The 26,073-nt window shown below is 29.4% G+C and overlaps 1 protein-coding gene across 1 annotated transcript in view; it reads right to left on the reverse strand.

Moving 5' to 3' along the window:
- The window catches only part of LOC129965778 (tyrosine 3-monooxygenase-like), a 59,610-nt gene that overhangs the window by 19,499 nt on the left and 14,038 nt on the right, over window positions 1–26,073 (reverse strand). Inside the window, exons 2-8 of the mRNA XM_056079954.1 lie at window positions 21,204–21,344; window positions 18,642–18,758; window positions 14,392–14,575; window positions 8,122–8,210; window positions 5,917–5,984; window positions 4,171–4,221; window positions 1,458–1,603 (exon numbers count right to left, since the gene is read on the reverse strand). Coding sequence (XP_055935929.1) covers window positions 1,458–1,603; window positions 4,171–4,221; window positions 5,917–5,984; window positions 8,122–8,210; window positions 14,392–14,575; window positions 18,642–18,758; window positions 21,204–21,344 — 796 coding nt within the window. The remainder of the gene's footprint in view (window positions 1–1,457; window positions 1,604–4,170; window positions 4,222–5,916; window positions 5,985–8,121; window positions 8,211–14,391; window positions 14,576–18,641; window positions 18,759–21,203; window positions 21,345–26,073) is intronic.

Raw genomic sequence — 26,073 nt, forward strand, 5'->3', positions numbered from 1 at the left:
CTGTTGACATTTTTAGAACAACATTACGTAATTATATGATCAAGATAGAATATGTCAATCATTGTAAAATTTGTGTTTAATATTTATTGAATAAAACCGGCATTATGAACCGCGTTTCGATTTGCTTCTGTATCGTTATAAAACAAAGCGTTTCCTAAAGAGGCTGAAGGCGAGGATTGGATCTTGTATCAAAATGTACACCAAAAATGCACTTGTTCTACGGACAATAGATCTTTGTCAAAAAGCCTGGACTTTATCCAAACATTTTGTTGGGCTGTTGGATTGAGACAGTTTCTTTTCATGTCCTCAAACACATTTTTTTGCTACTGAAGTTTGCTTATAATACTGAAGTTCATATTTCCATGGGATAAAAACCTTTTGTAACTCATAAATTTTAGAAAGTGTGTCGAGTTTTTTGTTTGACCCTTTCTAGGGCCGTGGGAAGTATGCTTCCCAAAATTTATCAATCTTTGTATGAAATTATGTAGGTTGGCATAAGTTCTGACAAATTTTTTAATAGTCAGAATGATTTAGATGCTTCCGTTCTTTATCTCAGACAAAATGACGTGTCTTGATTTGTTACTTAATTATTAATTAACCAAATTAATTCATTAATCAAATTAAATTTATCTAATAAGCCAAATGAATCCCTTTTCTTATTCTAATTTCAAGCTTAAAAATATTTTGACATAATATGACTAGAAAAAAATGGCCCTTTAAAGGGTTAAAATCATTATGAAGTCATGAATTACGATAACACAAAATCTATTGAATACACATATTTTGAGTATGAAGTATCTGATATAAACGGGAGACCAAAGACACGTTTCTATCGTCTGGAAAACATGAAGAAAAATTTCCACACGTGCTCCCTCTCCGAGCTGTTCTAGTGTTTGAACAGATTACTATGAAGCTGGATCATTCATAAATATTCACTGTTTAGGAACATATCCGTGCTTTAGGCTTTATACGACATCACGAGCACATTTTGAGTTAAAACTAATTTGTAAATCATATCTATAAGAATTTTTACCCTATTTATCTTCTAGCGCACGCACATGACGTACCGTCTACATATTTCTGTGGAGAATATAACTATTTATTTAAAGAGTGTTGCAAATATTTCGAATCAAGCTATATAATTATTCATTGAATTAAAACCCATTTGTTTACAGTAAACGCTTGTTTAGTGTTACTCAATTTAAAATTTGTGAATTCTTTTTTAAACACATCCGTAAATCATGATCTGTCTGTCGGTACTTGTTCCCACAATGGTTCTAGACTCATAGAATGAGTCTAGGCTCGATCGGTGTGGTATTTACAGTATTATTATACCACTAAGAGATGCTGTGTTATTAAGAATTCGAAATAGATAATTAATTTATAATTGGTATATATACAACTACTAATTTAATATCTGTCATTTATATCTATAACAACATAATCAACAGTCTTACTTTTCAGAAACATAGATATATCTTGCATCTGAGGAATAGAATCCGCTGTAAAATAGCCTTCTTCCTGAAGCATTCGAAAGCAATTTCTATACTTCGAACATGTGTATTTTCCATGGAGATCGATTAATTTCTTGAAAACAGTTCTCCTAGTAACGATAGACGTGAAATCAGGATAAAGGCAATTTTGCTAAAATTTTAGTTCAAAAATAAGCATATAGAAAAATATTATCCACAAGGGTATCAAAATTTCATTGTTATATACGTCATCAACCATCAAGTAAGAAAGAAACTAACGAAAATTACGTTAATTGATGAATTTTAACATATTTTAATATGAAAATAATACTTGGAAAAATTTAAATAATTTAGAAGTAAGTCATATCACTGACTCTCCGACCCGCCCGAAGGCACACGGATAAAAAATACTGAATGACCGGACCTCCGGAACAGCAACACTGGTGGGAACGGTGGTTGAGTCCTAAGGACCATCACCGGCCACGGTACAACTCTTCCCTAAAGAAATACGTCCCGTCATCGATAGGAGGAATCAACCCCCCCCCCCCACCTTTTCGTGTATCTTCCCGGTTTGTTTATCCACCATGCCAGAAGCCTCTCATCCTCATTTTGAGGTGCCACCCGGAGGGGATATAATTTGGAAGTACGTCATATCACTGACTCTCCGAGCCGCCTGAAAGCACATGGATAAAGAAAACTGAATAATCGGACTGCCGCAACAGCAACATTGGCGGGAATTGTGGTTGAGTCCTAAGGACCATCACCGGCCACAGTACAACCCTTCCCGAAGGGTTGTACTGTGTCCTGTCATCGATGGGAGGAGCATCCCCCCTCCACCTATTTATGTACCCAGTATGTTGAAGAGATCCAACCACCATACCGAAAGCATCTCCTCCTTCTTTCGAGGTGCCCCCGGCGGGGGGTATAATTTGGATGTAGAAAACCATTTTCATTGCTTAAATAAAAGCTTAGTTTTTGCAAGGCTACTGTCAATACGGAGCAATTTAACGCCTGCAATGATTTTTATCCACGTATTTTTCAATTTGAGAGGAATTTACGTCATCAATTAACGTAACACAGGCCTCACTCGCCTTGTGTTACACTCGCCTTGATAACAAATTCTAAAACATCCCCAAAGCTTCTTGGATCTTAAAATTAGGGCGCTAAACGTTTGTAAAGAGAGTTGGAAGGCATTAAATTTGTGTCTCAGAGATCAGTCTTGAAGATATGGCACGATGAAATAAAATAGTAGGCGCTTTTGCAGTAAAATTCAGTGATTATTTCTTCTCCATGCAATAAGTTCATATTAGTTAAAATTTAGTCACCCATGAAAGAGAAATGAATCATAATCTTTTATGGAGAACTAATTTTACTTGTGGTCTAATGCCAATCACCCAAATGTACCTTCAAAATATTACATTACTATTCTAGACTTGCATTGATCTCTGCACGCAGTTCGAATGATGCACCTTTCTTGCCTTGATGGCACCACAATGCGTTTCATTGCAGCATCAGTGAAATGCTGTTCGCCAGTCCACACTGTCTGCTACCACTCATACACTCTCTGATGTTAATCTGATATAACAGGTATTTGTAAATGAGATATCGCAATCCCAATCACCTAAATACACCTTCAAAATATTAACACTCCTATTCTAGACCTGCACTGATCTCTGCACACAGTTCGAATGATGCACTTTTCTTGCCTTCTGATGGCGCAACAATGCATTGCATTGCAGCACCAGTTAAATATAGTTCGCCAGTCCAAACTGCCTGCTAGTATTCATACACTATCTAATGTTCATGTGATATACCAAGTGTTTGTAATTGAAGTATCGCAATCCTAAGAACCCCTCTCAATTGAAAAAGCTAAATATTTTCATTTAGTGCATCTCTCAGCAAATGAGTGTTCTAAAATAGATGGATCTAGTCTAGCATTTGCCTGTTGCATCAGTCATTTCTTGCTTTTGAAGAAATTAGTGGTAGCCAAGTATCTTGCTTGTTTATAATTTTGAAGCAAAGTATTTCCGTGAATAGTTTGTAAACATCATTGAATATATATTATAATTAAATGCCAACAGCAAACTTAATATTTAAATCGCGATTGGTCTTAATTCATGACCAAAAGCGCCAAAAGATTTATAATGTTTTAGCAAATTGCCCAACCAAATACTGGTTTCTTTCTACCAAACGTTGATATTTTGTTTTTGACCTGTTTACAAATTTAAAAAGTCAATGCAAATCGACGTCAAAGTTTCTAACACATTATGAATACCTTCTACGGTTATTTAATTCTTATTTGCACTCACAAAAAGAGATGAAGAAAAGTGTTTTTATTGAGCACGCTTACTATAGTTGCTGATTTTGGAGAATCATGGCCAGAATGTTTAATAGCTAGTTCAAATGATATTTTCAGAAATATAAAATTATTTATTTACTTTTAAACTCATATTATCTGAATTTCAATACAGATTCCTGCATTTTTATTACTAACACGGTAACTTCCAAACACTTAATGACTCATCATAATAAGATTTCTTTAAATTGTCCGTCATTATTTGCACAAATATTAAGTAAATTAAACTCAAAATACATTTATCTCTTTTGATGAAATAAATATTTTGTAGTAAAAAAAAGCTATATTGTTATCATTTTTCACGAAATAGTAAATAATTGAGAAAAATACTGGAAAACTCACCAAGTTTTAATTTCTTCTTGTGTGTAATCAATGGTAGGAATAGATTGGCCACTAAAAAATATACACATCGAATTAATATTACATTTCTGGAAACTGGAAAAAAAACTAATTTAAGGAACAAAAAATCAATGTATTACAATATATTACAGCTTAATTCAAAATTCGGAATTTATGAACAATTATTGGCAAAATTTGTTGATTTTACACAATATTTGAATAAATTGTTTAAATTAAGGAATAGAGTAGTATCTGGATATACAGTGCTTTAGAATCTATGCATTCAATAACTTTTGACAGCACCCATAAACAATTAACCAAATTAATTCATCCAAGTTTCATCACTTGAAATTTTTCATACACATTTAGAAAAATTCAGTTATCACAAATTTTCGAATTATTCGCATATATTATCCAGGTACTGTTAGTTATACTGACTAGAGGAAGCGCAAATATTCATAATCACCTGGGATTTATGTGTACACTTTTTCGTAATTTTCGTGTACACTGTGTCGTATTTTTTTCTTACTGCGCATGCGTTTGTATAATTTGGCGGTTTCTTTGGCGTGAAAAAATTGATCACTTATGGATTAATTCCAACATTTTTTACTCTTTATTATTTGTGATAAGAAGGTTTTTTTTTCATTTTATTTGCCACTTCTTTTCTATAGTGTTCCAAATTTAAATATGGTGTTCTTTTTTTTTATTTTACCATGTTTCTTTGTGTAAATATCCATCATTTTAATATGATATGTAGTGAAAAAAAATTCAGTGACGCCAAAACGGCAATATGTAGCCAAGCATGGGATGCCTGAAGAAATAAAGGTATTATATATACCTGAAGAAAATATAGGTATTAAGGAGATAAAGAAAAAAATAGGAAGCAATAAAAAATCTGATAAAGCATATTACTCTTTGATTTACGATTGTGCTTAATCCAAATTAAACTGATTATTCGTGGCTTGAATTTTTATTTTTCAACACGATCTTTATTAAACCAAGCAACAGAAATTGTATATGAAACCCAAAAAAAAAAAACATAAGTTATGTACATATATTAATCATATACTATTTTGAAGTACGAAATTCATTTTTTGTGATTATAAGTGGTATAGTTGTCGTAAATTGCATATTTCGCCAGTCGAAGTGAAGGTGTACACAATTTACACATAATAACTTCGCATGCTGTTTTACAATCAAACGAACTAGTAGCTCAGTAGCTACAACTAGAACTAGTCGCTGTTACCTATTAGCAAATTAGTAACGTAATTATGATTATAAACAGAAAACAGTTTCTCTTATTAAAAATATTTCTTATCTATAAAAGTGTTATTATATAAAACTTGAAATGTCATTACTTTATTTGTCTGAAATTATCTTTGATGCACGTTATTGTTTGTTTATATAATTGAAAATGTTCCTATATATCAGAGGCAGTTTGTGTAAATGCAGTACATTATTTGTAAAAGCTTTAAATATATTTTTATAGCGCTGGGATTTCAGATTTTTATTTTGATTATATATTGTTCAGCAATTTAGTTCATTTAATATTAATCCTGTAAACGAAGTTTAATTCTTTAAATCTGACAGATGTAAAATTCATTGAAATGCTTTCATTCTATCCCAAATATTATACTAAAAATTGTTCAAGATTTTATGGAATATATATTGTTTGGATGCTTAATATTTAAAACATTTTAATGTATTGATATTGATTTTTTTATTGAAAGTGTAGGGAATTATACTTACTATTTATATTTGAAAGCAATTTCTGCTATTTCTTGCCTTCGAGCTCTATAAACGGCATCACTAAATCCCTAATAAATAAAAAATAAACATGTTTGTTCATATCAATATTTGATTCTCCAAGGATATATTATATAATCAGTTGCTTTATAATTATTTAATCAAAGGTAAAAGTATGATAAATAATAATGTGAAATAATTATATATATATTTAATGCTGAATGCAGATTCCAAATTTTTGAAAAATGTTTTTAATTTATTCTTGTGGAGAATATTTATAAAGGTGTCATTAACATTATGGAAGCACCTAATTAGTAAAACAAGTAATGATATTAATGTTTTACTATTTAGGTTTAGATATTCTTTTAATTGCCTTTTTTCGCAATTATACTGCTTAAATGACATTATAATTTCTAATAAAAAAAAGGAATTTTATTCCAGTCTTTCTGTAGCAGTTCCTAAATATTGTAGGCCAAATACTCATATGTTTTTAAACACACACACTGACACATATTATATATGTTTGTCAGACATATTCATGTTAGATTTTAGGATTTGGAAGAGATATCTATAAATGGAATTATCTTAATTCTATTTTCTTAATTGATTTATGTATTTGCTTTGACGATATTCTTTTTTGTAAAGCAATTAGAATAAAAATTTGGGTTAATTTCGTATTCTAATATTTAGAGTTAATTTTTAAGCGTGCATAGCCTTGATGGCAATAAACTATCTCAATAATCTTCAAACTGAACTTGTCACTTTTCTGCATGTTTTTTTTTTTTTTTAATTTGGAAGTAATTTTACCTCTAGTACTTTTTACAATGTATCATAGTAATAATTAAATCATGTTCCATTTTCTTTCATGCTTTTGCACATAAACTTCTTTCAAAATTGATTTAATAATGTATTTTTTTAATGAAGTGTGCCTAAATAACATACAATGAAAAGAGAATAAATTTATTTAATTTAAAATCTTTTATTTAATTAATTTAAAATAAGTGTAATTTATGCATTTTTGCCCTGTAGGTTTGTTGGGACAAGATATATATCAGCAGATCTCATGACTATTCCATTTAGTACATGTTTTCAAACATTAATGACAATATTTTGCTCTTTTTCTTTCTAGTCAAAGACAACTATTCTTTTACGTTGCTAGATATAAATATGATGTATTCTTTTTAAAGATTTTTATCTGCTATTACTCAGTGAAAATAATTCAATTAACGAAGGATGATTTTTTATTGCTAACAAAACATATGAGCTGCAAGTAGAGGCGCAATGTTTGTCTGTTTGAGTCAAAAGTGTAGACTCCAACAGAATAATTTGACTATACTTGAAAGAAAAACTATTTTATAAAACATGTAAATTTTTTTATATAAACGTTTCTTATCACTATGATATGCTATTTATTTCAATAAATTTTCTAAATTAAAATTAAGGAAATTTATAAGTTAAATTGCAAGAAAATGTATATACTTTAGTCACGTTATAATATTTATTACATTTATTATTTTTTACTTATTAGTTACAAAATTTATATATTTAGTTAAAAAAATTATGCTTTAGTTATTAGTTCGCGAAAAACGTGAAAGCTCAAAGACAATTCAATAAAATTTTGTGCTCCACAAATTTTTTAAAATTGTAATAAACACTCGGAGTTTAAGATAGCTTTATTTAGAATTCTTTTATGGTCATTTTCAATTCAAAGCATAGAATAATTTTGAGAAAACATCATTAACGACAAATTCGAATGCTTATAAAATAATTATACATTTAAATAATTTTTACCGGGTGGCCTTTAAAAGTATAATTTATTTGAGAAGTATATATATAAGACAATGGAAGTTAAATATTCCTATAGCCTTTTAATTATACTTTTTTCCAATTATTGAAAATGTTGACAAAATTTCATTAGCCAAGCAGATTTTTTTCAAAATTCAATAATAATATAAATTTTTTTTCCTGCTAGTTGCTGTCTTGCAATACTATTTCAGCAATTTTGCACTATGACAATCATTTATATATTTTTTTTTTAATTAGTCACCGAAATTAGACAAATACCTTAATTTACTTTAATTTCACAACCTAATTGAGTCTAAAGAAAACAATTTTTTAAATCTGAAAATTTAGTTATAAACATTTGGAAATTAATCGAATTAATCTGAATCGAATTACAAAGAAAAAAAAAATCAAATACAATCTTACCGGATGACCAGTATCAAGGTATGATTCAAGCTGTGTTAAAACGTGAGTGCATTTATCTAGGTCACTTACATGCTTTGGAAACCAGATAGCTGAAATGAAATTGAGAACCATGCTTAAAATTATCTCACAAAATATACAGAGCAATTCGCACCCGCATGTAAAAACTTCTTCGAAGGATAGGTTCGTAAGATCGAATCGAGATCAGACATCAATAGAGAGATTAATCGCAGTCAGAGGATTTTATAAAGGAGTCCCAAAAAAATACCGACTCAAGAAAACATTGAGTCAATTACTACCTTCATAGGTAACTGAGTGGAAAATTTCACAAGTACGGATTTAATAGATATGAATCTGGTATAAGGAATTGATGAGGGTAAAGGTAGAATCTCTTCGCACCTGTGCTGTCGTCAACAATAAAATGGTTACCTCTGTAATTGGTGTATTTATTATTGAATTGTCATAAAATAGGTGTCGATGAAAATAACTCGTGAGACAGTTTATTTTGATTGACGAACTGATTAACCACGTTAATTAGTATAGTTAATTAACTGCTACAGTACTTACCGCTTAATGTGATGTAATCATTTTTAGCACCCTAAGAGTAAAATGAGTAAATATATATACCTCAGGGATATTTATAATTTATTTCAAAATTAATAATTAAAAATCATTAATTGTTGCTTGTAGTTATTTTTGTTATTCATTAACATTGTAGTTGTTTGTTGTTATTCATTAACAGTTCATTTATATATTGTTTGTACTTGTACTATTATTTAAAAATTTGTAGAATGATGCTTCATACCACATTTCAAAATATCAAAAGCTTAGCATTTGGATTCATTGTTCGTTGGAGGAGTTTCTGCAGCTCATTCCTTCTTGTCACAATTATCAATAATAATTCTTGGTTTTGTTTATAAAAAGCTAATGATTTCAAAATTTTAAAAGAGGAGGTTGTGAAATTTTGACTGCTTTTAGGTGAATTTTCATTCCTGTTTAAAATTTCAATTTTGTTTTTGATCTTCAAATAAATTCTTTTTTATCCATTTTGATATCATAATTCGGTCATAGTTAGCTGTTGGTTATGGCTTTTCAGATTTCAATCAGCAGTTTAGAATATAGCTGTCCTTTTAAATTGATATAGATAAATCTAGTGTAGATAAGGGGATATAAATTCCATTCCATGGGGAAAATGAGAGTTAGATTTTTCTTTACAAATGGAGCGAGACGTTTCACAAATGACAATCGTTATTGTTTGTTGAAAACAAAGGATCTATCCATTCTTTAAATCAAAACACAACATTAAACAATTGACACATTAAATTAATTTTTAAATACGTTTGGATACATTGGATTGTGAACAAAAGATATGATAACATTTACCACGATCATATTAAGCGGAGTACACTGTATCTTGAACTTTTTCCATTATATATATCAATTTATATCACTGAATTATATCTAATCATGAAGTTAGAGCCCCCAAAAGCATTTTATGGAGTTTTTATGAACATTTCGAGCATTGTAGAGTTTTAAAAAATAGAACTTCCAATGTTATATGATCAGTTAATTTTGATGAGCTCTAAAAATTACTATCTGCTTTTGAAATTTCTTGCTGTAATAAGAAAAATTTATAAAATAAATTCATTAATAAAAATATTAATATATTGTTAAGCATTTTTAAACATGATTCTGAAAAAAAGTGAGCTGTTTTGATAGTAAAACTTTTACTTCAAAGTAACACTGAGATGCAAAAATTTCGAAATTAAAAAAAAAAAAAAAAAACGAAGGAAAGAACAAAAATATGTCCATATTTATATCACATACACAGGGTGGTTATAATTAAACTTCGCCAATAAACAGCATCCTACAAAGCAAATGGGTGAACGGATTACAACGAAATTTGGTATACAAACTATACACGAGATGCGCTCACGGAATTTCGAAAAAACATTTTTTTAGTTCCAAAATGTCCACCAAGGGTCACCTTTTCCGGAAAAACATTAAATTTAAAACAATAAACGACTAAAACGTAATACAAAAGCTTACGAGAAAAAATATAAAATATTAACAATCCAGAATAAGAATTGTGAGTAATAAAATGAAAAACCGGGTAAAAAAACTAAAAACTCCATAACAATTCGTGTGCGAAGCATCAGAACTGATCAGTTACGATCTGCAGCTGAGCACAAAGTCCTTCGACTTGAAATTTTGCAGGTGAATGAGGGTGGTCACATGGAGCACCTTTCCTTACATCGTCCTGGACACGATTAAAAACTGCTCCTCTTACACAATTTCGTCCTAGTCTTGTTTCTGCAAACTGAATTTTTTTTCCCCTCTCAAACAGCTTATGATTTTTTTTCCTCCTTACCTTTACTTACCCTCTTTAATGTGCTTCGATGACAAGGTTATCAGAAACTATTCAATAAATGTTAATATTGTTTCTGTATTCCGTTTTGATCGATTATTGTGTTAAATTTAATGTTTTTCAGGAAAAGGCGCCCTCTGGTGAACATTTTGGAACTATTTTTTTCCTCCGAAATTCCGTGAGCGCATCTCATGTATAGCCTATATACCAAATTTCGTTGCAATCCGTTCACCCGTTTGCGTTGTATGATGATGTTTATAGGCGAAGTTTAATTATAACCATCCTGTATATATATTTCGAAATATTTATGAAAAAGTATAAAATTTCTATTGCGAACATGTAACGACCATTTATCTATGGACAGTCTTTATTATATTTGTTTATTATTTATAAATCTGCTTTTCGTGAAAGAGGAAATTTAAAGGCCACTATAAAACGGCATTTGCATAAATAATAATTTTATTTTAAGATCAGACAATTTTAATATGATTTTGATTTTTTTTAACAAATGAAATATTTTCCTCTTAGATAAAGTAAAATTTGTAGTATTTAATCAAATAGAGTTTCGCCTTGGACGAAATAAATAATTATAAGTGCAATTTTTAACAAATCACTTGTTTCATTTCCTTACTTATTTTTCAAAACTTACTAACTAATAAATGGATACTTGTATAATATTTATGAATTTATAAAATAAAATTTAAATGTCAGTCATATATTTTTAATATTTCAAATTTCATTTAATTATTCAAATAAAAGTGTTGAACCCTGCTCTAGATACAGATGGAAATATAATTACGTTGTTGGCATTTAGTACAAATCGCAACGAAAGGCAAGGACTCCGGGAATGGAAGCGATGGCGGCTCGTTATGAAAAATAAAATAAACACATAATCAATTACTATTGATTGCAATATTCCACACAACTCCTCAGAATTATCTTGATGGCGGCTTGCGATGTGTAATGATGGTTTAAATGAACTCAAACCACTTTCACACATATAATGAGTAGTACAAGCAGTTACTGCACTTTTATATTTGTTTACCCATGGAGAAATGCTTTAGGTCAATGGTGGAAACCTCCTCTTATCACTTTCAAATTTGTAGAAGAGTCATAATTTATTAGATAAAGTTGCTACAATGCACAATTATTCGTATTTATAAAACCTCAAACCTTACGATTTCTATGGGTGATTGTTAAATGACTACTTTGCTGCACGTACGTTTATTGGTTCTCTAACAACACTCTATAAAGAAGCACTTACATTTGACAAAAATTGCAATCACACTAAAAAAAAAAAACTGTCCAGATGATAACAAAGTTTTCATTCTATCAGAACAACTATAACCAATCTGCCTCTTTTTCTCTTTCTGCGTATTCGTAATCTTATTCACGCGATAATATATATTTAATATAAAATCACAATTATATTAAGTTTGCACTGCCATCTGAACCTAATTTGTCTTCGAGTAACTTACCCTTTTTGAAGTCAGTGCATGCGATAATAAACCATTATACATACTATTTTACATTCAAAATACAATTTCTTGCAAATACACGTATTATATAACACCTTTCATAAATAAAAATATATTACATCTAATTCAAAAACACGATCTTACATTTTACAGTATATTTTAAGAAGGAAGTGACCATTTTAATTCCAATTGTATTATCAACAGTTAAACCAATTGAACATAAATTTTAAAATGAATTCTCATCCAATTATAAATTCAATAGGAAAAATATTTCTCCTTCTATCTTTATTAAATGGAATTTTTTATATTGCAGACATCATACAAGGCGGATTCAAATAAAGTGGCCAATTTCATAACAAATTTTATAATTTTTATTTTGTAAGGTATTAACTCATTGATAGAATAATTGTACTCTAATAGTTTAGAGTCTGCTGACAGAAAGCTCTAGGTATTTTAAATTAATACATATTTTTAAAAAAATGCTGTGTGTCACTATCTGAAAACTATGCGCAATGCCATGTTTGGCTATATAATTACATATAATATGAAAAACCTTTTGTCCAACCAACTTGTATCCTTATTAAGAGTATTAAGATTTGCATACCTAAAACCTTTAGGTATGCAGATATTAATAATTGACTCTATATCGATTGGTGAAAGTTAAATTAAATCTGCCGGCGTCCTGGCATAGGGGTAGTGCGTCTTCCCCGTGACCTGAGCGGCCTGGGTTCGAGTCTCGGTTCGGGCATGGTTGTTCTTCATCTGTTCTATCTGTGAGATGTATGAATGTGCCCCCCCCCCCGTAAAAAGGGGTTGTGCAAGCGAATGTGATGTGTGGGTAGCTAAGATGTACTCTTGGCCCCAGTTGGCGTTACTAAAACATCCCTTGGCGTAAAATGGCTCGTCCATGGCAAGTGCCATTATAAACAACAATAAATTAAGTCTATTCAGGCGTCTATATGGGGAAAAAAATACTAGAAGACGTCCATACCATTTTTGCATGCATATTTTATTAGTTGATTCTATATCGATTGGTGAAAGTTAAATTATCTTCATTCAAGTGTTTATATCGGAAAAAAAAATTATAAGATTTAAAAACGATAATTCTCTAAACCGTGGTTTATAGAACCTTTAAAAATGAATGACGTGGGAAGCTCATAAAATAAACGACAGGCGATGAAACGAAAATAAAATTTCTAAAATAAACGCAATTATTCGCTTGATAAATAGAAATAGTAGGAGTGTTTAAAAAATAGGCTATAAACACCCGGATGTGAATTTAATGAGCACATATAAAGTCATTTAGGGACAATAATTCTACTGGAGAGAGAATATCTTCATTTCAATTCTACATATTTTCTCGTTTCCCCACGTTTTGAAATGGGAACAACATTCATAGATTTAGCATTTATATGACGAATACATTTACTCTCAATGGTGCTATGAAGTGAGATAGCGTAATTAACATTTATTTATAATATAATTTAGTAAATAATTTATAATATAATTTAGTAAATAATTTATAATATAATTATAATACAATAATTTATAATATAATTTAATAAATTTATAATATGTTTAGTAAATAACATTTATTTACTAAACATAACTGATGACAATATAAATATTATATTGAGAATGAGTGAAATATTACTCACATTTTTCAAATGATATTGATTGACACCAAATAAAGTTTCTCCCCAAGTCACTTTCGGCGTTATGAAATATTGGTATTTTAACTTTTCTCCATGCTCCATAATTATGGCGCCTTATTTTAACAATTTCTAATTCATAATAGTATTAATCCCTAATAAAATTTATGCTGTAACACTCTATTCATTAAATATCCTTTGTTTGATCAAATTTCAGATTGTAGCAAGTAATAAAGTGAAATATATGAACTGAAGCATTAAAAATTTGTTTGCAAACATCGGAAGTAGAATAAAATTTCAACAGTTTTGATAATTCATTCCGTAAATTTCACCTTCCGGGCTCCATATTTCCTTTTATCTAGTATTATCATAAAGGTAAAGAAAAAGACAAAAAAGGAAAAAAATCAGTATATATAGAATTGGTGGTACAAATATTTCGCCAAACTGTTAGCGAAATTTAAACTACTAGTACATGATCTAGTACCATCACGAAGGTAAAGAAAAAGAGAAAAAAGGTGAAAAATCTGTAGATATAGAATTGATGGTATGAAAATAATCCTTAAGAACACAAGTATTTCGCTAAACTATTACCTAAATTTAAATTTAAACAACTTAGATAAAATAATTTTTCCTCTTCTCCACTTCCATTGTGAGATGTGGAAAAGCATCAGGAGAATTAAAGATCAGGGATACAAATATAGCCCGCTTTTAGTAGTAGGTACTTCAAAAAACTGTCATCTAAGACTTAAATTTAAATTTCTTATGTGCAGCTTACCTTTATGATTTTGTCTATTTTTAGGAGGTATTCCACGTAGAATGACGTCACCAATTTGTCTCAGCGAAGCAATAATATTCAGCAGCTCATTCTTTGTAAGTGCAACTGTTATCAAAATATCAAATGAGAATTTGATTCTCTTGGATGGTCGTGTCTCCAAATGCTCGATATGACCATTTTGATTCTATAATGGAAAATAAAGATATTCAAAAACAATTTTTAAAAAATAGGTATTATTAGAGATTGCAATAATTAATTATATCAAAAATATTTTTTCATTAGATAAATAAGTTATCAGAATTATTTTTAAATGGATAAAAGTGACAGAAAAGCACTCAAAAGATTTCAAAAGTAACTTTCTGCCTATAGATTTTAAAATATTTTTCCTATATATATATAGGTGTGTGGGCTTCCTATATGTTATATCACCTATATATTACATAACATATAGGAAACATATCTTTTATATAAAATATATAACATATAATTTCAGCCTATATGTTATATAATATCCCTAGTAGCACTCATATATTGTACGTGTAGTATTGTATTACATTAAACAATATTCGCAATATTGTATAATATTGTATTTTATTAAATATAATATATTATTGAACAATAATGTATAATATTAAACAATATTCGCAATCTTGTATAATATTGTATTTTATTAAATGTAATATATTATTGAACAATAATGTATAATATTAAACAATATTCGCAATCTTGTATAATATTGTATTTTATTAAATATAATATATTATTGAACAATAATGGATAATATTAAACAATATTCACAATCTTGTATAGTATTGTATTATATTAAGATATAATATATTATTGAACAATAATGTGTAATATTGTGCAACAGGATGTGCTACCTGGGTTATGAATATGAAAGTTTTAAGGCTTTTATTAATGCTTATTCCTACTTTGTCTAAATAGAAATTAAGGTAAACTGAGATCTCGATAACGTTGTATATTCTGAAAATAATTTTAAATTTCTCTCTAAATTATTTCATTTGCAGGATTTTCAAATACTCTTTCAACAGAAAAAAGCGGAAACAATATATAGCAATAAAAACTATGTATCCATAGACTGCAAAGCATCGGTTATATATCTATACTATTGTCAAACCCACTTGCGGAATTAAGTATTTTTCGGCCCTAGGCAAAGCAGATAATGACGGACTTCCTTTAATAAATCGGTTAATTTAATTACACATTTCTTCACATTTTAAACTTAATCAGCCAAGTTAATGTTATATTTTTAGTTTCTTTTTTATTTTAGTAATTTTATGGAATATTTTTTATTCATTTATTAAATATCATTCATGACTGTGTGGCATTCAGGTTTCCACATATAATGACATTGCTGCTGTTAAATATTGTAATAAGAAAGTGAATGATGGGACAGATAGGAAACGTGCCTGACAAAATATTAATATTATCTCAATATTTTTAATTCATATGATTTCTATTATTTTTTATTTTTTATTAATCTGCCAAATTAGTAATTAATATTTACTAATCAAATTCTGTTATTTACTAATTATTAATTAATTTGGCAAATAGACTAATAGCGTTTTAAAACAACCTACTTGCGACCCTGAGTAGTTGAGCAGTTTGACAATTAGAAAATTCGCCCATGATCGAATCTTATTCATGGTTAGAAGAAGAAAACATAGAAGAAGAAAAGTAATCTAAAAAATACTTCTCTTTCTCTGTGATTACAACTACAAAAGCTTTCAGCTGCTTTATATCAATGTAATATTGCTGCGCAGCAGATTGGAGATTTAATTCTTGGGCAACTTGCCAACACCAACTTGTCAGTAAATTGGATCTTATATTATAATCGTAAGAGAAAAGATTTCCATAACACCCTTGTCTGAAGCACGTGCATTTTTAAGAATATCCAATGCTACATTTTGCACTGTGTGACTTAGTGTGCATTATGTAATAAAATCAGCAGCAATAAATATTTTTTTAATTTGAAGTATTTCTAACTTATTCCTCGTAACTTATCTAACTAATCCTTTAACTAACTTATCCTTAAGCCTAACTTATTCTATAAGCCTAACTTATCCTTTTGTTTACTTCTTCAGTGATTTTATCTAAGCATACTGGATATTTTCTGAGAATAAATAGAACTATTGCCAGTGGGCCTATCGAAAATAATATTGTACGAATTTTTATTCTTGTGCTCAAGACGAATGCTTCAGTAATATTTTAAAAAGAACAAAAATTATTTCTTTTGGAAGTGTGGAATAAGCAAAAACGCTCACTATGCAATTTAGAACAATTCTCTTGATATTTCTGCTCTATAAATAACAGTGAGATGCGGTACATTAATTATTGTTCCGTCCATTCTTTAATAAAGGATCAACATAAATAAGAAGAATTTCTTTTTAAACTAAAAAGAATAGATTCCAATCGTTTATTCTATAAGTCAAATATCGTTCATTTTGCTGTGTGCTATTAACTTTTATTTTGCTACAAGAATTTTGAAATATTTTTTATATTGTTAATAAATATATATTCGGTCAAAATCCAAGATATTATTGTGAATTTTGCAACAAAGAATTTACCAAACTTGGACGCTCTGACATAAAAAAAAAAAAAAAAAAAACATAAGATCAATTAATCATCAGTTTGAACATAAAAAGAGTAAATACTTTCTATAATAGTAAGCAGAATAAAGAAACGAAGGCGGAACATGGATTTCATAAAATACTTGATTACCAAGTGTCTTTTTGTTGAGTACGAAGTGATTATCCAAAATATAACTATTTGTAATAATGTAGGTAGACATCGTCAATCTAACTAGAATTCGGAACTGCTTCAGTAAAAATATAATTATAAAGTTTTGCTATAGAAATATAAAGTGCTGTTAATGATATAACAATTTAGTAGTAAATTATTTAGAAACACCTAAAAAAACAACCCATTTTTGTTGAATAAATCGCTAATAAAATTTGTTGAAAGAAGGTGTATTACAGAGAGAAAAATTCTTTCTGAAGAATGAGATATATTCTCTGAAATGCTATATAGATGTTTTAAAAAATAAAATAAGAGATTTTAAATAAGTAAGAGGTAAGTACCATAAAGGTTTAGGAGGTATATGGTGGTTTGATCATTTAAATATAAGGTGTACTTTCTAGTTTCTAAACAAATCATAAATAAATAGCTATTTTTAAAGCCCCCTTCAAATAAATATGTTTATATGTTAAAGTTATTAAATATTCTAAATAACAAAGAATAAATTGCTTAATAAAAACAAGAAGTTTGTGTGAGACGTTGTGTATGGATTTGTAATTATTTTTGAGAAACAAACAAAACAATGAGTTTTAGTTTACACTAGATACAATAGACCCAATTAAGAATGAATTTTCGAGAAATCAAACTTAATTTTGATCGACGTTTTCTTTTATATGAAAGGTCTAACTTTTCAAAACCATTTTAATTAGATTTTCCTGAGAAGTTTTTTTGCCGAATTAAAATTCGGAAAATATTTGAATTTAAAGCACTTAATCTCAAAAACAGTATTAACTTATTTATTGAGCTCTTATAATTTAGATACCATTGCCATTCTATCTTTTTTATAATATACGGTTTTCATATTTCCGTTTCAATAAACATTTTAATTTTTGTTTCTCTTTATTTATTTACTTTATTTACCTATCCAAATGACGACGCTTAAATAATAAAAATTACTGACATCAATTATTTATTCATATTATGTGAATAACATTATTGGAATAAAGATAAATGCGAAAATTTTTATGGAACTTATGATAAGCGATACCGATTCAGAAAGTAGAAAAGTGACATTTATATTTCTAATCACCCCTCTGCCCCAGAAGAAATATGACTGTAATGATAATATACATAATATAAATCTTTAATTTTTCAGTTTAATTGTAAAAAGAAATATTCAGTTTAATTGTAAAAAGAATAGTTATAAAGTTGAAATTTTTCATAAAATTTACTAATATATTTTTAAACAGTGATTTTTGAAAATTGAAGAACGTACATAAGTAAGGCCATATGTTATAATCTATAGTAAATATTCTACGAGTAAATAGGAGTAGAAAACTTGAGACAGGCAATAAAAAAATTTTAGATATTAGATGAAAAATTAGATAAACTTTGAAAATAATAATGAAATTGGGAATTTTTTTTTTTTGAATTTAATATTTCTGCTTTTTAATCTGATTTTTTTCTTATTAAACAAAGGAAAAAAATCTTACCTCGATGCATTTTATAATAAATGGCAATGATGTTGGCAAATTTTTTACAGAAAATATTAGACTGTTAAGAGTCCTACAATTTGAATCATCTTTTGGAAACTGGCTTAAAAGATGCACCTAAATTTTGAAAAGAAAAAAAATTATAAATTAAAATGAAATCTACAATCGCTAATTTCAAGTCATCATGTGAGAACATTATTATTTTTGAAGTCATTATTTGTCTTAATTAATTTAAGTCATTAACCAGTTTAAACTGGTTTGAGACAATCACGAGACTTCTCTATCCCCACCCCCCCTCTCTCTCTTATATATATAATTTTTTTAAATTTTCATTTTCAATTCTTCTAGCTGGCAAACAAAGTTTTGGAGCTCGACCGATTTTGAGATGAAATAACAGCTATGATGTCATAGTTCTGCTTCTACCTTTTAAAAACGCATCTGCTGTCAAAGAAGCATACGTAATAATAAAGCAATACTGGTAAAAGCAGATCAACCTTTTAAAAACGCATCTGCTTTCAAAGAAGCATACGTAATAATAATGCAATACTGGTAAAAGCACGTAAAAAAATATACGCGATTAAAAGATGATGATGAAAATTACCATTTATGCTTTATTTATTGCCTACGCCATTTCGAGCTTCAATATTCATTGGCCACGCGATTTTGAGATTCAAAACCTCCTAACCAAAACAACATCATATTCTCACATGATAAAAAAAGATTTTATTTAGAAAATTAATTTTACTGTTAAGTTCTCATATAAATTAAAGAAACGAGATGAATAATTACAAATAGAAATGTGATATCCTTTTAGGCAATAATTGATGACGATAGGAAATAATTAAATTGTAAAATTTTATTTCTTCAGTGTTTTTACTAAAAGTACTCATAAAAAACAATAATGCAGTTGATTTTCAATTATCAGATGTAAAAACCATTTGACAACATCAGGCAATAGGAGAGGGGTCTCTTTTCATGTAAAAATCTATGCAATAAATACCCTGCATGAAAGTTAATGATTTTCATGACGTGCTGTATTTCAGGATTTCAAAAAAAAAGAAGTTAAAAGCAAATAAACCGAAACATTTGAGAGACTTTTAGTGAAAAAGTGGAAAATAATTGAATGATTCTATAATGCCAAGCTTTATTTATTTTATTTATTCATTCATTATTATTATTATTATTTTACCAAATTTGTGACAATTGCTCTCCTGCAGGTGATTGAGTTCAAGATAATGTTTCATGCTCTCTCGTGAAAGCGCTACTTCTGTACTAGAATTTCTTTCTAATTTTCATTTAATTTCGGGGTTGATTTATTAGAAATCATTTAAACTGCGGTACTTTTCAATTTCCGAAGGCCGTAAAAAATCGCCAAACTGTTGGCGATTGGCGAAAATTATTTAATTGTCGCCAATGGCCTTTGGAAACGGAAAAGTACCAGGATTGCTACCAAATGATTGTTCATGCTTGTAGAACTATTTTTTCTTTTAGTTGTCATAATACAATAGTCGTATAGAAAAGTACTGGTGACTCTCTGAATTATTTTTTAAAAAAGAAAAAGCTTAACTAAATAATTATAGCGGCATTTGCTACCACAATAATCTAATAGACTTGGAGTCTTCAACAACACAAAATGTGTGGATGACTTATTTATAAAAACTTGATCACCAAAAAAACCAATATCACTTAATTTTGGTGCTATACAAATATCAAAGCAAACACCCATATAACAATTAGCTGACTACTGGCGTCGGATAAAAGGCTTATGAAAGATTTTACGATTTTTGTTCTTACTTAATTTATGATCAATGCACTGTCTGTCAAGCGGATCGTCGGATAATTTAATGTCACCTAACAAAAATCTTATTATACTATGATAGATGCTCAAAAACTTTAATAGAAATATTGATACAAGTACAGTATTCAAGCTGCATATACGTGATCAAAATTTCTAAGTGTGATTCGTAGGTATTTTATTGCCGTTGAGGTTTTTTCTACAATTTCAGAGTGAAGAGGACCCCAATGAAAATATTATATGATGCCAAACTACGCAGGCTTACTTTGTTTACTGAAAGTTGTCGCTATGATCTATTCTGTACAAAATTTCCAAGCATGATTCCGGTGCTTTTAACTGCCATAAAAACATGACCAATTAAGTTAAAGAAGCTGGGGGAGAACTCCAATGAAAATAATATACAGATTCAAATGAAGAAATCTTACTAAGCTTAGTGACGTTTTCACAATAATTTATGTTCCGCAAAACTTCCAGGTGTAACTCGAGTGCATTCTACTGCTACTAAGAAATTTCCTACTAAGTCACGGGGGAGATGGGGGAGAAGACTAAAATGAAAATAAAATATGACTTCAAATTACGCAGATTGAAAAAGTTGGCGTAACAATCCATTATGCAAAAGTTAGTTAACGTTGTGACCATGAATTCTTAAGCGCTCTTTTTCGTATTATTTTACTTTATCTGCATTATTTTTAATCATTCTATTTAGAAAATTCGTAACAAAACTTTTTCAAAAAATGTGAGAATCAAATTTTATATCAGTGATTTACCTCTTCCTCAGTTGGATCCAAATTTGTCGCCTTTTCATTTTCCAGATGCTCAAGTGCAGCTCTGTTTATAAGGGTTTCGAATTTAGCACAGGATACCAAAGAGAGTCTCCTAGGGCGGTGTCCATTTTCTTGATCTCCTTTCTATTAGATATTAAAAAATGAAAATAATTTAAAATTAAATTCAAATGAAATTAATTTGTAATAATATTTCTTGGATATATTTCTTGGATTTTCATCGATAGATACCGCTATTGATAATTTTATTTTTATGTTTAAAAAGCTATGTTTAGCCAGTGCAGTTGGGTGTCAGTGGTCATATGCATTGTTGACCTTTCCCGCTACCTTATTTGGTTGATCCAATTTCATCATATTAATTACATATATTTTCCTTGTATGTCATTATTTTAATAAATCACCATTAAAATAGCAATATCGTTTATTGATTTGCCATTTTTCCTCAAGTCAAATCCACATCGTTCCAAATTTAAGTTTTCAGAAATTGTTTCTTGCTAAATTCATGAAACATATTATAGATGCTGTTTTTGTGTATCCTCATATTTATGTTAAATCACTCTCTCTCTCCTCTTTTTCTCTCTGTATAGTCTTTTCAGTGCTACATCAGTGATGTTATAAAAATGACGCCCGTTGTTTTATTAGTTGCGTACAAATGGTCTAGACACAAACAAAAAGTCCAATGGCCCAGTTTTCTAGACTATTAATTATTTAAATATTCAACAGTGCCAAAAGTCTTGGGATAACAATACGTACATGAACAGATAGAAGTAGTATCTAATTAAATTAGGTAAATGGGGTACATAGTCAGGGTTTTCATTTGCTCTCAAAAGATTTGTATGAAAAGTTTTCTGACATGTTTATGGCCATACGACAGGAGTCCAGATTTCAGACGAGAATCTTTAGTTCAAGCCAGGGGCATGGGACAATTAAATTAGAAAAGTATAGGGTGGACAAAAAGTCCATAAAGACTTTAAAAATTTATAAAATCCAGAAAATTGAGCAGAATAAAAAACGGTCTGCAGGTTTAGCATCGATAAGTCACGGGATTGTTTTTAGATAAGAAAAAAAATAATTTAAAAAAAACACCCGATAGTTGGCGTTTTGTACAAATATGAAAGAAAAGACAGGCACATAACAAAAATAACGTTACATATCATTTATTGCAGCAATGTGTGTTCCACATTTAGACATTCCCACATTTATATTCTGACGATGTTTCGATTTCGGCTGCAACGCGCGCTGAACGTGTCTGCCTTAGACTTGGTTGTCCGGACCTTACACGATCCTCCAACGGTCTAATTTTCCTCAAATCGCTGAACAAGCTTTATGAAGCGTGCTTCAAGGAGGAACAAGCTTTAAAGGCCCTTTTCCAGTTTTCACATTTTTCTGAAGTCGAAATTTACGCAGTACAACAGTATCTTTGCCACCAGCATCCCTGTTCACATATATGATAGCATGTAACGGAGAACTAGGTCTGGATCAAGAGAGTTCGCATTTTCATACATCCTGTCTCATTTGCATACATCCACGTCGTTCGTACCAGCGCCATCTGCCGGCTGTTTTTTGAATTTTTTTCTTATCCTTCTTATTTTAAAAAAATCCAGCTAAAAAAATCCATCAATGCTAAACCTGCAAATCGTATTTTATTTTGGTAATTTTTTCGGGATTTATGAATTTTTAAAGTTTTTTATGGACTTTTTGCCCACCATGTATTAGGGAATCTAAATATGTCGGCCCATAAGGCAAAGAGTGGAATGAACGTACAAAAGTTTCAGATATTATCTTCAACTACGGACAACAAAGCGATTGATCCCATTTACTTAATGATTATGACCAGCGATATGTGTGCGTAGAGTAGTCAAAGTTAACAGGCAAATTATATTATATAGAATAATAGAACAATCAATATGGGATGTACAACAAATGTTTCTGTCAAGGCAATTCAGTAAAATTCGGCATTGATGAAATATGGTTTAATTTAATACACCATCAGTTGCACCTTTTCAATGCCCGTGGCCATACTGATTGAACTTTACATGACTGGAAAAATGCTGATTGGTCAGATGATTCACGATTCCAGTTTTTAAGAGCTGATTGTAGAGTTCGAGTGTGCCAAACAGCCAACATGAAGTCATTGATCCATTACTGATTGACTTTTAGAAGGCATTATGAAAGCTGGTAACTCTGTAGTAGTATGAGTTGTTTTTACATGACCTGAACTATGTCTTCTGGTCAAATTCAACTGAGAATTGTCTTCAAATTTTTGACAATTCAACTGAGAATTGTCAAAAATGTTTATCTATCTGGAAACCATTGCAACAATTTACGGGCTTCTTATACTGAAATGACAATGAAATATCATAACCTTAAAAAAATGCAGTTTGGAGAAGTGCCCAACTTTTGTTGATTTTCGAAGCAGAAAAGTAACAAAAAAGCAAATAATGTTTGAAAAACAATGTTTAACCAAATATATTTCGCAAATTCGCAATATAATGCAAATACTCTATAATGTGCACATAATTCGCAAGTTCGAAATATAATACTTCGATGTTAAAATATCTAGCAATCGTGATTCAGTGAGAACTTTGACAAAGTTTGTCTTCTATAATCTTATCCTACAATCTTGGCGTTCCAAAACTCTATCAAGATAGAAACTAGGTCAGATAAATTTTAAATGCCTAGTCATTAGCATTAACATCCTGTCAATCTGTAAATTCGTCAATGAGGCTAAAGTGAGAAGGATATAAGTTTCGAGAATATTTAAATAGGAAAGAAAAAAACAAACAAACAAATTAAATGAAAAATGATCAAGCAGAAAAAAAGTAACTTTTAGATGGAAATCTAAAGAAATGTCAAATCTGTGTGAAATCAGAACTTGCAATTATTTTTGAAACTAAGTAGTTTTACACAAAATATTAAGACAAATTCTGCTGAAGTTAAAAAATTTAATTTCAAAATTAAGTTAAAAATTTATTTGTTTATTTATGAGCTTCGCCGACCTTACAAGATAAAAGGGTACAAGACTAGAAACTATCAAAAGAATAATTTTTTTTTATTTTATACAAATTATTATATAATGTACATAAAATTAATAATAAGTAATAAACATAATAACAAAATAATACAAAAGGAACATAATGGAATGGAATGAAGCGATAGATCTATTACTTAATTAAGCAGGCGCATTTTTATTCCACAGTAAGTACAAAATTAACCACACAAGTATTTGTATCAGTTTCACACCCTTTGGATAGATTAGATCGGAGTGGGAAATAATAAATAATTAATCTCTATCTCTATTGGTAGTAAAGAAGAGTTCTACAGGTTTAATGCTGCGAAATTCGGCACAAGTATATATAGATGGATGAGAATATGCATCTCAGAGGAATTCTTTTTGAAACTTTAATAAGAATTTTAATTAATAAAAAATATTGAGATTTTGAGATTCCTCTTTATTTTTCAAAAATATAATTGCGCAAATTTGATTTTTCATTATATTTTAAAATTTAAATGGCAGCAGAACCTCTTTAGACATTCAAAGTTGGAGACACTAATAGCAAAAAAAAAAAAGAAAGAAAAGAAAAGAAATCGTTATTTTCTAATTTGATGGCAATTATCAAATGTAAATATATCTTCAAACTGCGACATATTATTAGAATTATTCTGGGAAGGGTGCGCCTATGACATAAACATCGATTCAGTTAGAGGGAAGATCATGTAATAAAACCAAGAAACAGACATAAAACAGAAAGATTATTGAGCGGGAATTTTGAAGTACTTTAAGTAGACTGATAAAATTAAAGTTTTTCAGTTTTATCAAACAGGTAAATTTTCTTCTAAAAATGCATTTGATATTTGTAATTTAACTGCCTAAAATTAATAATCATTGCAAAAGACGGTTCATTTAATTTATTTCAGCATAGTTTCAATTCGTACGTTTATTTTCTCGCTACGCATTTTACGTCAGCTCTGAAAAGATCATTGAAATCAAAAGTAGAAAGATATTACATAATGTGAAAAGTCAATGGAATTAACAGCCAGGTGGCAAGCTGGAAAATAAACATCACATGCTTGTTTTAAACTTTAAATACGTATTTCTTAAACCTCGCATCACTATCGGCATTAGAATAAAAAAAAAACTTTTGAAAAAAAGAATAATTTTGGAGAATGTTATCATCGATATGAAGAGCTGTGGTCTAAATCGAATTCAAAGTTCCAATTTATTTCATAGACATTTTATAGAATTGCGATTTGAAATCTGGTCAGTCAAATTCCTGGTTACTTTTGAGATGAATTGGAACTTAGACCACAACGTCTCACATCAGTGACAAGGTTCACCAGTTATCTTTTGCAAGAATGATGTACTTGTAGAAGCATTCTAAAAATCAGAGGGATATCCTTTCTCATATGGTAGTATCCATCATTGCAGCAAACAGTTTCACCATCGCATATTGGAAATTGTCACATTTGCATGGTAAACAAAGTATAAAAGTGGCTTCGGAGGCTTTTAATTATATTGTAAATCCTATTACAAAATATTAGAAGTCAAATGTTTATGCAAATAATTATGAATATCATGAAAAATTGCTTTATTATTTATAATACCCAATTTACAGCAATTTATATAATATATTTATGATAACTTTTCGAGGACTTAAGTTTAAAGAATACCAATTTATAGAAAATACACTTATCATGAACTTGTTTTAAAAAAATAATAGAAAGTTAGTTGACCACAATGCCGATCTCTTTTGGAATCTTAATAGTTTTCAACTGGAATCTCTATATAAATTTCCCTATACATATGGCATAGAAATTCTGAAACCTAAAATATGTTATATTTCGAGCATGCTCA

This window comes from Argiope bruennichi, chromosome 4 (assembly GCF_947563725.1).
Source record: "Argiope bruennichi chromosome 4, qqArgBrue1.1, whole genome shotgun sequence".
In the NCBI taxonomy this organism is placed as follows: Eukaryota; Metazoa; Arthropoda; class Arachnida; order Araneae; family Araneidae; genus Argiope; species Argiope bruennichi.